This window comes from Brachypodium distachyon, chromosome 1, assembly GCF_000005505.3.
Source record: "Brachypodium distachyon strain Bd21 chromosome 1, Brachypodium_distachyon_v3.0, whole genome shotgun sequence".
Taxonomy (NCBI): domain Eukaryota; kingdom Viridiplantae; phylum Streptophyta; class Magnoliopsida; order Poales; family Poaceae; genus Brachypodium; species Brachypodium distachyon.
Window position 1 is genome coordinate 23,646,341 of NC_016131.3, and position 13,415 is coordinate 23,659,755.

Below are 13,415 nucleotides of genomic sequence, written 5' to 3' on the forward strand. Positions count from 1 at the left end.
TGATACCCTTAACCTCCATGCTATCTTAGTCCTTAAAAATGTCTGAGACAAAGTACATGGGATACAATAATTAAGAAGGCAACATGAAGATCAAACGACCACGACCTCCCGGGCAGAAAGAAATCAAGGGCTCGTTTGGTTTCTGGCCAATGCTGGCCTTACCAAATATTTGGTACGCCCACAACTTTTGGCCGCCGTTTGGATCGATACCAGTAATTTGGCTGGCCCAACCGCGCCCGCGCACGTCCGTGTATTTCTCGCCAACTTCAGGGGGAACCGAAGGCGCTCAAATCCTGCGCCAACTAATTGGCGGCCAAATCCAGCTTTTCCCGTTCCTCTTCCTCTAACTGATGGAGGCGGTTGCCGGCGGTAGGTTGTCCTCGGTGGCGGGTAAGCACAAAAATTGAACCAGGGGATGTCTAGGATTATGATGCTGGCATCAGCTTGTCCGGCGGCTCATCAGACGACCGGCGGCAGTGATGTCGGGTGGTCATGGTCCAGGGAAGTGAGGCTACAAATGTCCAAACTCTAGATCAATCGAGGGGGAAACATAGATAAGTGTTCTTGAATGTATAGTTCTGTGGAATTGTTCCGTACCTCATCAGATTTGAAGAAATTGACACGAACATTATGGAGTTGGAGAAGAAAGTGGAATTCCAGTGATTATCCAGTTGACGGAACTCCATTTATGGAGGTGTCTTGCTCCTGGCGGAGTGGAGATGCTCTAGCGTTAGGTAATGGTGTAGGTTTGCTTCTGTCCTTAATGGAGATTGGAGGTGTCTTGCTCCTGGCACCGGTGTAAGTGGCTGCAAAGCAAATGGAGACCTAAACATTTTGCCAAAAATTGGTAACTACCATGGCTACAAACCAAACAGCTATTACTCACCAAAAATTTGGTCATGCCCTTGTTTTGGTAGTACCAAAATTTTTACAAGGCATGTTGGGGCATGAAGCAAACACACCCCAAATCGTGATGACTGACGGGGAACGATTGCTCGGGAGAAGGAGACATCTCTGGCCAGAGTGATTGTTGTACTTAATTCACTCGACTTTTTGTGTCGCTAGACCTGGTTGCTTAGCTTTGTAATTATCTATGTACATTTTCTTGCTTAATCCATGAATCGCAGCGCTGCTGCTTTTCATCAAAAAAATAATTCACTCGACTTTTGTAGAGTCGCACTTTTGTCTCGCGACATAAGTAACCAATGTGCATGTATCTGAAAAAGTACTGCATTATGGTATTCTAGACTAGAAGGAGAAATGTTGGCAGTGGATATGTCACAATACGAGTATACGACAACCGTCACAAGTTCACAGATAAGCGTTCATGGTTCAAGAGCCAACTTGGACAAAAACAATCAACTTGTTCAATCCATTATTGCTGTATAATAAAAAAGAAAACATTCTTTTCCGTCGATCCATATCATTGGAGGCCACATGGTGTAGTAGAGTGAAACAGTGTGATCATAATGGATATGATCTGTACTCTTGGTGTACTACTACAGATTATTATGCGGCAAAAAGCGCTGTTAATGAAGCGAAATGATGCTTCGTACAAATCGGTCCTTAGCCTCCTTATTTTGATAAATCATGCAAGTTAACTTCGGATTTTTGCAAATTAGAATCTGGAATCATGTCGCTGAAGATCAACAACAGTACAGCTGCATAAACGAGATACAAATCATCTGGTGGAGCTTCACCTGATCGAAAACGATTGAGCAAAGAGCAAACTCCCAATGGATTGTGGATCTACAGTAGGAAAATTCAACTGAAGAACATCCCATGACGCTGTGTCTGGCTGTAGGTTGCGATCTGCACAAGCTCTAAGTGTACAGCGGCACGCACGGCACGCTGACATGCCATCGAAAGCGAAAGAAAAAAAAGGTTTAAAATGAGTAACTGTCAATTGCCATCTCGTGCCCGCTCCTTTGTGGCAGTAATAATACTTTTTCTCTGCTTGCACGGGTGAAACGAATCTACCTTTTGACTACGCTATCTATGCTACGCGGCATGAATATCTGTTGCTGTGTATCACTGACAAAGCGGCGCCTGCTATGTGTATCCGAGGGGCAAAGCGGCAAGCGATGAACGAACGGAACGGAACATCCTGCGGCACAAGCAACAGCCACTGACACCGTGAAGACCATGTAACGTGGGGCCTATTTGTCATTAACTTTTTGCAACTCCAAAGGGGGTCTCGTCTCCGTTGTGCCTATCTACCGGGGACGAGCGCGTGGGCAGTCGCTTTCGGCCGACCGGCCGAGCTCGACTAGATTCATGCCCACCGTCGGACGGCAAAGAAAAGGCCACTGACAAGGTGGGCAATGGCACTATCTTCCGAGTCGACGGGCTGGATGTTAGCCTAATTACGTAAACGCCCTTTGCTTTCTTTGCGCTCTGGCATCCCATTGTCGTCTAGAGTGTTGCTTATTGCAATTAATTCGTGAACAAACGATGGTGTGAGACTAAGGTACACTGTCATTTTCATTTGTACAATTATAGATAAATACTAGTGCTGTAGGAGTATTAGGTTGTCGCTTTGCAACGTCAAATTCCAGGCTTAATTAACAGGTATTGCCTCTTCGATCTCGCTTAGTTTGGCATTGCTGAACCGTGTTGTGCTGAACTTATTTTATAATTTGTTTTTGAAAAATACACACAAAAGCAGCAAAAAGTTGGTTAACCAAACACGAAAATAGCTAAAAAACGGATGAAAAACCGAGATTATGATAATCCCCGCAATGTCAAACGCAGTCTTAGAAAACCCATCTTGCTAGTAAATCGTTGGCCTTCTCTTCTTCCACTGTTCTTGTTGGTGGGGCGGTCGGACCTGCAGTGTTTCCTGAAACTTCTCGGCAAGTCTTCGTTTGTTAAGAATCGGCAGCGGCGAGACGATCGCGGCGCCGTCGGCATGGAATATGGTCTTCCCTTCTCGGCGTTGTTTTGGTGGTCTTTCGTGCCGCCGGAAGGCCTGTGCCACGAAACAAAATTCATGAGACAACCACCGCGACCAATCAAAAAAGCAAGACATGACACAGAAAATTGGCTCATAGCATGGATAGTCTCCACACTATGAGGCTAGGTGGAAGCTTCAAGGTGGTGGCGCACACTAACTAATGGTCAACAGGCAGATCAGTGGTGCTGTAGTGCCGTAGTTCGCCGGTCATGGAAGATGCAATCAGTAATAATGTTGTTTGAAAATTACCGAGAGGTAACGGTGTTAACTTATGGAAGCTGAACCCGCTCGAATTTTGAGTGCTCCATTTAACCGATGATATGTAGTAGTGGTCAGTCTTAGTCACTTAGTGGTTTATGCAAATTTCTTTATAAACTTTGTCAAGTTGAGGTTGTGAATATAGGTTGAGGCTAGCTTTTTGCAAAAAAAACAGAAATCGAAATATAGTCATATATGCATGAAAGAAATATGACCAGTGTTACAACACGGTAGCTGCAAACGGAATGTGCTAGCAGAATCTTTCACCAGCTCAGCTGAGATCCTCATCAGACAAGGGCAAATACGTCAATCCACTGCTCTCCTCATGCTTTTCCTCTTTCCGTGTTTTCCACCGAAAATCCCCAATCAGAACACCCACACAAAAGAAGTGTATTCCCCTCCCCTATCACCGAGTCCGCTCCAATGCCGTTGCTGCCTCGCTCCAATTCCTCATAAATTTCCCGACCCTTCCCGGAAAACCCAACCCTAGCGCGGTCCTCAATCGCACCCCCGCGCCGCGCCCCGGAAATCCGCCCCGGCTCTTGCCAGATTCGGGCCGTGTGTGCGGACCAGTTCGCGGCCGCCAATAAATCCGGGGGTGTGTTCCTTGGGTTATGGTGGCTTGATCGCGTCCGGGCCGATGGGGATGTCGGGGGCCGCCAGTGGCGGAGGAGCCGGGGGTGGTGGGCGCGGTGAGTACATGAGGATCCCGGAGGATGTGGACGCGATCAAGGAGGCGGCCAAGGAGGAAGGGGACTGCCCGAGGCTGCTCCGGTGCCGCGCGATCCGCTGGTGGGCCAAGGTCGCCGTGCTCGCGATCTTCCTCGCCGGCGGCGCCGCCGCTGCCGTCGTGTTCCTGGGGCCCCTCGTCATCAAGAAGGTGCGCCCTGTTCGTGAGATTTTCAATCTCGCGGATTTTACCTGAATTTCTCACCGATGTTTCCCTCGAGTCGTTGCTCTGACGTGATCTGCGCTGCAATTTTCTACATATATTCTACATATATCCCTTGTGTCCAAATAATCCTGGATTTCTCCTCGACATTTCTTATTCGTGCTGTTTAATTCTTGTTTGTTATGCCTTTTTTCCATGCTTTATTTTTGCCATTATATAGGCTGGAGGTGGTTGTTGTTTCAGTTATTGCTTTCGCTAGTTGATTCGTTCTATATACACGTAATATCAATAGATTTCATCAAGAAACCAGCTTATGTGATGGTTGAGTGTGGATGTCATTGTCGAGTAGCCAATATAGGAAAATTGATTTGCATTTTTTTCCCAACCATATTGCTCTGCCAATCTAGTAAAGAGAAGCCAATAATGCCTCGTTGGTTTGCTGGCCCATGTAGTCACCCAAATGTGGGGTCTGCACGCTTGATGCTCCGGTGGTGTAGGCGCTTCCACTAAAAGGTGGACGGGTAGGAATAATCTCATAAGCCAATTGGATCCTCGTATTCTTGGTAATCAAGATGCTGAACTATCTGTGCCCTGGACCCACTTGTTGGTCTTCCTTGGAAGCAAACTCTCTTGTCAAAGCAGTTTCCCTGGAGTAGTTGAATAGAAGATATTTTTTATCTCAATAAGTTTTCTGCTTTATAGTCATGTTCTGATTAGTCCAGGAGGAATATATTTGATTTTTAATTTATTGTTTCCATTATATTTGTGCTGGATGACGAGGTTGTTGTAGTTGGCGATTTAGCTGGCTTGCTTATTGTATTATAATCTATTTAAGGATGTCAATTAGCTGAATGCAATATTAATATATCTCCTGAAACTAGTATGGATTTATTGGATGGGGATGTTATTGCTGAATGGGTGGATTAAGCCAAGGTTTTTTGTTGATGTCAGGCAATGCCTGTGGTCCGTTTGCTGTTGGGCGGTGTAGTTGCTTACACTTAAAAGATGAATTGATAAGAATTCCTGACAAGACTATTGCATTGGCAGTTTCCTCAATAATTTGGAGTTCTCAACAACATGGAGAGAAAAGAAAAAATATTTACAACTTTGTCCATAACTTCTGATTGAATCAACTGACCTGTTTGAAAAGTTCCATCATAGATGAGGTCTGTACAGCAGCATCTGTGCAACAGCACATGGATGAAGGATATACAGTACAGCTTGTGCTGGCATTTGGACCCTGCTTGCTGGTATTACCTGTAATAAATTATGTGGGCCAGCATCCTCATAATTTGATGATCATAAACATTACCAATTTTTATGCAGTTGCATAGAGCCATTGACTGATCAGCTCCGCATGATTATGTTATTGGAACCAAACTACCGATTTTAGTGCGATTATCTCGTGTGCCTCATGAATAGACTGATTGCACATTTGCATGTTTTTTCTACAGCAGCTTTGACTCCTAGATATCCTGTAAGTATGCTCTTGGTTTCTTGCTCAGTGCTCACATTGTTTTGCATTTTGCTGTCATCAACAGGTGGTTGTGCCATTAATTGATTGGCAATCAACAACTTTCAGCCGACCAGTTATTGCTCTAATATGCTTTGGTGCAATCGCTTTATTCCCAAGTGTTTTGCTACCTTCTTCTCCCTTCATGTGGATTGCGGGGATGACCTTTGGATATGGTTATGGCTTTTTGATAATCACAACAGCGATGAGCATAGGCATGTCATTGCCATTTTTTATAGGATCTGCATTTCATTCGAGAATACACGTGAGTCGCTTACTCCCATCTCTTCCACTCTCGTTGTCAAGTATCTTGTTTTCGAAGGTAATGATTGGTGGTTGTCCTACAGAGATGGTTGGAGAAGTGGCCGAAGAAAGCAGCCTTTGTTAGGCTTGCTGGTGAAGGAGATTGGTTCCATCAATTTAGGGCAGTTGCTTTACTTAGGATTTCTCCGTTTCCATATCTAGTTTTTAACTATGCTTCCGTGGCTACAAATGTCAAGTATTGTCCATATATAGCTGGCTCAATGGCAGGAACCATTCATGAAACCTTCCTTGCAATATACAGGTTTGTAGCTCTTCCATTTTTTGTCTTCTGCATTGAGCCACATGATAGCTAGTCTGATGTACTGGTGCGGTAACTGAATCCATGTGCAGCACTTTACATATAACTTGAGTATAGTATATTTCAACCAATTTACTGCATGCATATGAAGATATTGATAATATATATTTGTGTATAATATCGTGCTTGAACAATTTTCATAGAACTTGAACGTGGATATTGTTAATATTAAGCATAAACTCCATAGGTAAATACTAAGATTTCTCTGTGAGTACAACTTTGGTTGAGAGTGGAAGTTTTGTCTGCACCTTTCACTTAATTCTATTTGAAGCAATATATCTCAAAATAGTGTACTTGGGTGGATCATATTTAGCTGCTCCAGAATTATGTATCCTGCTCTATATGGCTGGTATTCGTTTATCTCGTGTGATAGGGTGAAATTAAGTTTTCAATCTTGTGTGCACAGTGGGAAGCTTGTTCAAAGCTTGGCTGCGGCAACTAGCCAAGGGTCTTTTTTGTCAGTGGATCAGATCATCTACAATGGGATCGGCTTTTCAGTTGCTGCTGTTTCCACTGCTGCAATAACTATTTATGCAAAGAAGGCGCTTCAAAAACTGCAAGCTGAGGATGAGCTGGTTTAAGTGCAGAAGATCGATGCTCCTGATGAAACCTTGAATCTAGGTTCTCTCCAGGTGTACTACATACAGGTGCTGCTAATCTCATTTCAAGCGCCGACCACCTGACTACATTCATCGGAGAGGGATACTGCATCAATTGTAAAGAAAATAGAGAACCAGAAACAGTTACCCTTTCTTTCTTCTTATTTTGACTTTGTTTCTGTAGAGAGAGAACTGCCAAAACTACGAGTACAAACTTCTATCAATGTGAACAAGGGTCTGCGGGGTCCAATGTATATTCTTTTTTTTAACAGTAGTGCAATGTATATTCTTAAGCTGCTGCTTTCTCAAGTCTATTTGTTTTGTTTATTGAAGAACAAAACGTGTCTGGAACGATGATTTTGAGTTGGATGTTGGTGTCCATGTTTCCAAGTTGATGTGGTTTTCAACTTCCTAATCTCAATCTCAAGTTTGATTGGCACGTTCGGTCGATCTCCTTGCTCGCCCGTTAAAGCTTGCTGGGAAACCGATAGCTAGATTGCAACATGTCTATATCTTAGTTAAGACCCTTTTTGCAGGCTGGAATAAAACAAGAGTTAAATATACTGGGAGTCCTATTTTTATTTTAAATGTGCCGAGTCAGTACATAAACTTTGAAAATGCGTCTTTGGTTCTAATTTATTTTAAGTTGTTCATTAGAGGTCCTAGTTATTTATGTATGTGACTGGATGACCAGGCCGTCTGACCAATGTAACGTAGGCCTCTCAGAACCCCCCTACATGTTTGGTCCTCAACATTTTGTCTCTCTCTCCTTCCTACACCTCACGGCGAAGGATGAGCTGTGGCTCCGCCTGCCGTCGCTGCAGTCTTCTTCTCTCTCTTCATCGTCGGAGCCTGCCGTCGTCGCTGCAGTCTTCTTCTCTCCCTTCATCGTCGTCAAGGTCACTGGTCCTCTAAAAAATCACCACTGCCGGCTAGGCTTTAGAAGGGGAGCAGAACAGATAGACGAAGGGACCGCCTGTGAGAAAGACAGAGAAACATGGAGGTATTTTGCAAGTTTACCATTCTAAAGGGTACCCAACAGGTGGCATCAGGCCTACGTGACGTTGGGCAAACAATCACTCACCCGGTCAGTCTTGAAGATACACACTTAGGATTTGGATTAAGAACTTCAAAAAAGGATTAATACTTAAACTTGCATTTTCAAAATTTAGGAACTAACTTGGCACTTTTAAAATAAAATTAGAATCTCCGGTATATTTTACTCATAAAACAATAAAACAATTAGTAGATCCATTCAGTCCAAAATGGTCATGAGCTTGGGCTGTGAACTATATTCATGGAACAGAAGTTTCTTTCCTACAGGAATAGACAGATATGCGGTTTAAGCAACGAACAAATTGAATTTCCAAAATGAGCTTTTCATGCACTAATATCGTCCCAGGTTTATTCTCTCGTGTGCGCTTCACAGTTCCCTCTTTTCCGAGTGTTTTGTCCTAGCGAATTCAGTATTTGCATGCATGTATACCTTATCCACCTGACCTCACAGGCTCACAGCACTGCAAACGAGTCAGAACAGGTCACGTCTGCTTAATATTGACGTATCCTTTCTGAGTTCGCCTCGATCTGCTGGAGCGGGGATGATTTTGCGTGATTCTGATGGGCAGATTATCTTCTCCTCCTGCCGGTCGTTGCCCGGCTGTTCGGATCCGGAGGAAGCAGAATTTTGCGCCTGTATTTGCCCTTGCTCTTCAATGGAGCCAGCTTCCTGTTGTCCTCAAATCTGATTGATTGGCTGTGTTAGAAGCTGGTCAGAGTAGTATTACTAAGAATAGATCGCGCCATGCTTTTCTAGCAGAGGACATTAGAGCTCTTCTGGCTATCTTTTGTAAATGGGGATAGATCGCAAAACCGTGCGAGTCATATTCTTGCAAATTTCGCAAGAGTTGGAAGACGCACCATAGTTCGGCCGGGTTTCGGCCCACAGGAGGTGGTGCATGTGGTTCTCCAAAATTGTACTGGTTCAGATTAATATATTCCTCTTTACCCGTATAAAAAAAACAGGTAATGCTCACACGGGAGCAACTCTCCGACCGTTCCCGTATTACAAAATAGGTTCAATCAGTACAGTACAAAAACAATCAAAATAGCTCTTATAATTGAAAGGCATTATTCAGATATCAGAAAACAACAGGCGTCGTTCAGATATCAGAAAACAATATAGTACCTGAAGAAGCAAAGCACTTTACAAATCGAAGACATTGCTGAGATCAGAAATGCCGCCGAAAATTGCAAATCCCTTGAAGAGCAAGGGCAAATCAAACACTAGGAGCACCAAAACCTAAAATCCCTAGCTATATTCCCCATTCCTAGAACATGACCACTACACATCATCAAACCTGACAGGGACTCAACCCATTCAACAGTGCAACTCAGATTGTTAGAACTTACATTAACCACATGTTGAAACTTAAGAATCTATACAGGTAACTGAATCTCCATAGGGAATGGAATTATGGAACTTCCATTTGTTATGCAACTCAGAAATCAGACAATTGTGGAAGGACAATAAAAAGACACATCAAATAGCTCAGTTTTTTCAGTCACAACGCGACTTATCAGTAAGGGAGGATTTATCCAATCAGCCACATCGCCTGCCCAAAGGGCCAAGGCGCGACAAAGGTAATTCAAACTATACACCTAAACTGAAATTTTCAGTGACAGCTAAACAGGGGTTTTTGTGGCTTCTTCCCACAGACATTTTGCCTGCTTAATGACGTTATAGCTAGACAAGACTACAGTCTTCTGAGGATTACAATAAGATGGGGACTCTAATTGCCAGGACAGTTATGCTCTTCTTGCAGCTTCTAAATGACGCCTCCTGTTATGTAGACTCCACAGTAGCTGGTGCCGCAACTGCAGGCTTCTTGCTACTCGAGCTCTTGTCGTCAGTCTTCTTGCCACCTTCGGCGACCTTGCCAGATGACGATGTTGATGCAGAATCAGGCTCATCATCCTCGACAACAAGCCGTACTGGACGCTTGCGACCACGGTGCATATGGCGTTCACAGTATTTCTCGTTTGGGATAGTTTTTCTCCAGCACCGCCACTTTTTTCCATCTGTTCGCCGGCACCTCCCTGGTTCCAGTTCTGGGCTCTTCCCGAAGTCCAAGCAGAGTGTTGCCAATCCCATCACTGCCCAGTTCAGCGATACAAATCAGTTAGAATGCCTCGAATAACTCTGAAAAACACACATGGAAGGATGTCTGGCTTATCAGGTTTATTTTAATCATTGCCTTCATATCAACAGTTGGATCAAATTGAGTTTCATTAGAACTTTTTCGTGGTTATAAAATGATGAGCTTGAGGTGATACTAAGGACCTGAGTGCACCCGCTCTAGATATTGCAAACAACTAACACACATACTTTGTAAAATCTACCAAATATACAGAAACATTTGACATGAAGGAACATATTGATGATAGCACATGTAAGAAGGGCATACAAGTAGGGTAATTTTGGGCGCCTTCAGAGGATGCACCAGTAACACTCTTCCAGATGGGGAAAACAAGATGGGTAGGCACAGGCACACGGGCAGCCATATACTGGTAGACCCGAGACTGCTGTTCAAGCTCCTGCAGCTGTATCGCTGTAAACAACGCCCCAGCACCTTCGGGGACAGACGCCACAAGCACTCTCATTTCTTCCTGAAGTGCTGCAGTTGCTGCGGCTGCAATCAAACCAATAGAGACTTTTCAATGACGCTCAGATAAGAGCTAGGTTCAGTACATAAGTCTACTCAACAGTGGCATAGCTTAACCTACAATTGTACATAATGACAAAACAATGAAAGGTAAGCAATAAACCCCAAATCCCATGTTTAATGCATGCTCAATATTAAAGAAACTAGCATAACAACAAAATACTAAAGGCGCTCTGCAATCAAGTTATGCTCGCAATGCTGATGATTATTAACAACCAGATTCTCCCTCTGCACGTGTGATGAAAGGTTGCTAATTCCCATACGATGATTTCTGGTCTACATCATGTCCAACCTAAGTTTCGTACACTTTTCAAAGTCTCATGCATGGTAAGAAACTACAGACAGGGAGTTCTGTGGAGAACAGGAGATAGTAAAAGTATTTCCCTCAAGCATGATAGCTGTATACCACAATCCCCTGCCAATCTACCCAATCTGCAGCCTTCCGGAAGATCAGCTTCATTTCTTGCTAATCAATGATGGGCAATCAGGGATGAACCTGCTGTCAGAACTCAGAACCTTCTTAAAATGAACAATGATACTGATGCTAGACACATACTCCCTCCGTCCCATATTAAGTGACTCAAATTCGCCCAAATATGGATGTATCTATACCTAAAAAGCGTCTATATACATGTAATATTTCGTCACTTAATATGGGATGGAGGGAGTATTACATATCCTGGTGAGTGCGGATGGCTGTGCTGATTTTACTTCGTGGCCACACCCTAAGACCGGTATCTACACTGCACAATCTGCATATAGCTTGACCCAGGCAGCACATTTCTGGTTTGACCAGTGACCACAACAGAAATGGTGGTGGTGTATCTAAGTATCTACTCCCTCCGTCCCAAAATAACTAACGTGGATTTGTATAAGAATCTAGACAAATCCAAGTCACTTATTTTTGGGACGGAGGGAGTAACTGAAAAAGGATGGAAAAAGCTCTGGACTATACAATGTACTAACATAATAAGATTGTTTTGTGGAGGATCGCACAAAATTTCTTTCAAACAGGGGCTCAGCTACAGAGACGATAGATCCTGACTAAATAAGACTGTTGTTTCTGTAGCCCAGAGGAACTGATGGATCATATAAACACCGAATTCAACATATGTCTGAAGCTACAGAACCTTGTGAATATACGGCAGTGGATCCTTGATGGGTTGACTCACACTTCTGATACCAAAGCCACTGTTTTTGCTGTCTGTATTTGGCACATATGGGAAGCAAGGAGTGTGTCCGCAACGGGGAGACTATATTACACCCTAGGCATGTAGTAGCAAACATCAAAGCTTATGTTGAGACGATTATGCAGCTTTTGTTTGAATCCAGGAATTCCAACATGTGAGTCATCTGTTTCTCTTAAAAAATAATGGACTCCACTACTGGAGGGCCTGATATTGATCAATATCCATGCTGCATTTTTCTCCGATACTAAGCAGAAGGGTGCAGGTGTGGTGATACGTGACGGACAGCAGACACTCCATCGACAGGGTTCCCTAAACTGAGCTCGCGGAGGCCTTGAGATGCGAATGCCTTATCTTTTGCTGGTGAAGATGGTTTCCGCAGGGTGATGTTAGCTTCAGATCGCTTATCTTTCACTACCAAAGTCAATTCTGTTTCCCTGGATCGCTCAGGGACCAGAGCAATCATCTTGGATACCAAGAAGCTCGTGTCAAAGTCCCTCATGTTTACTTTTATGCATATTAATCGAGCCTGTAATGGGGTGGCTCATGCTCTCGCCAAATCAGCGATACCTGGTGCTTCGTGGGTTATTGATGTACCGGATATGGTTCAGTCCATTATTTTTGATGCGCATCATATGATGAATCAATAAAGCACCCCCCCATTACCATAAAATAACGAACAGTAAAGGCGTCGCCTTTACTGGATAACTAGTCAAAAGTCCAAAATAAACTAATAACTAAGAAAATAAACATGTCTGAATAACAAGAACCATCTCAATCTCATATCTTGACTGTCTTCTAGCAACAGAACAAATCTGTTCATAAAACCAGAAAGGAACAAAAAAAAACTAATCCCCTAACAACTAGTAACAAAAGAATATTCATAAATCTGAAGCAAACGAACAACGTATATAGTGTGGAAAAACTTAAACAAGTAATTTAGGTCTGCAGGGAACAAAGTATCCTATCCTTTGGCAAATTGCTAAGTACGGAGCAGAAGTTAACAACACCCGGAACCTGCTATCCTGTTTCTTCTGCAACTATCCCTATGCAGAAACGTCATAGAACCACTACTGTTTTAATGCATCTGACAGCCGAACACTACCAGCAGAAACTGCCAAATAAAATCATAGAAACGTTTCTTGCATGATTAACCCAAATAAGTTGTTGCATGCGACCAAGAATCTTGGAGAGAAGCAAGCGTACCTTCTTCTGGATCCTCGACCAGGACAGGGTCCTCAACCAGGACAATTTCTTTACACCCGTTGTCTTCCTTTCCCGCGTCGTCGTACTTGCCCTCTCGATCTTTGTTTTCCTCCTCCTCCCCCTCTCCCTCCGGTTCTTGGCTGGATTCATGTCCTCCCGCCTCATGCAACACTTCCTCCGCCGCCTCCAGGGTGTTCTCGCCGCCGCCGCTGCCTCCCACGTGATTGGTATCCTTGGCCTCCCCCTCCGCCTCCATGGTTGTGGGGGGAAAGGGCGGCGCTCTAGAAGTGAACAAAAGGTACCTTTGGGATTGGATCAGAGGGGGGAAGGGAAGGGAAAGGCCGGCGACACGGAGCTCTCGCTTTGACGGGGGTGGGGAAGGGAAGGGAAGGAGAGGGGCGTGCTGTTTGGGAAAAAGATGGGGGCCGTCTGGCTCCGGCCGTGGTGCTACTGCTATGGT

The 13,415-nt window shown here is 44.0% G+C and overlaps 2 protein-coding genes and 1 long non-coding RNA gene across 4 annotated transcripts; 1 reads left to right on the forward strand and 2 right to left on the reverse strand.

Moving 5' to 3' along the window:
* On the reverse strand, window positions 1–1,108 carry LOC112268666. 2 transcript variants are annotated; one of them, XR_002960022.1, is made up of 3 exons: window positions 887–1,108; window positions 598–806; window positions 1–511 (listed from the first exon to the last, which is right to left on the reverse strand). It is a non-coding gene; the product is annotated as an uncharacterized LOC112268666 (long non-coding RNA). The 2 variants fall into 2 exon arrangements; XR_002960021.1 differs by having other exon boundaries at window positions 598–1,108.
* Window positions 1,109–3,565: 2,457 nt separating this feature from the next.
* On the forward strand, window positions 3,566–7,213 carry LOC100836843. Its single transcript, XM_003563103.4, has 4 exons — window positions 3,566–4,094; window positions 5,648–5,884; window positions 5,967–6,184; window positions 6,648–7,213. Exons 1-4 carry the CDS (start codon window positions 3,855–3,857, stop codon window positions 6,820–6,822), a joined length of 870 nt encoding a protein of 289 aa, XP_003563151.1. The 5' UTR covers window positions 3,566–3,854; the 3' UTR covers window positions 6,823–7,213.
* A 2,132-nt stretch (window positions 7,214–9,345) lies between these two features.
* LOC100837152 (growth-regulating factor 11) lies at window positions 9,346–13,415 on the reverse strand. Its single transcript, XM_003563104.4, has 3 exons — window positions 12,956–13,415; window positions 10,305–10,529; window positions 9,346–9,993 (listed from the first exon to the last, which is right to left on the reverse strand). The coding sequence occupies exons 1-3, from the start codon at window positions 13,209–13,211 to the stop codon at window positions 9,683–9,685; spliced, it is 792 nt and encodes a 263-aa protein (XP_003563152.1). The 5' UTR covers window positions 13,212–13,415; the 3' UTR covers window positions 9,346–9,682.

Excerpts from the sequence above, each read along its gene's own strand:
- LOC100836843 (XM_003563103.4), top strand. The coding sequence starts at position 3,855 with ATGGGGATGTCGGGGGCCGCCAGTGGCGGAGGAGCCGGGGGTGGTGGG. Across the intron at positions 4,095-5,647 it reads GGCCCCTCGTCATCAAGAAG|GTGGTTGTGCCATTAATTGA; the intron begins GTGCGCCCTGTT and ends TGTCATCAACAG. Across the intron at positions 5,885-5,966 it reads CATTTCATTCGAGAATACAC|AGATGGTTGGAGAAGTGGCC; the intron begins GTGAGTCGCTTA and ends GTTGTCCTACAG.
- LOC100837152 (XM_003563104.4), bottom strand. The coding sequence starts at position 13,211 with ATGGAGGCGGAGGGGGAGGCCAAGGATACCAATCACGTGGGAGGCAGC. Across the intron at positions 10,530-12,955 it reads GGTCGAGGATCCAGAAGAAG|CCGCAGCAACTGCAGCACTT; the intron begins GTACGCTTGCTT and ends GTTTGATTGCAG. Across the intron at positions 9,994-10,304 it reads CGCCCAAAATTACCCTACTT|TGATGGGATTGGCAACACTC; the intron begins GTATGCCCTTCT and ends TGAACTGGGCAG.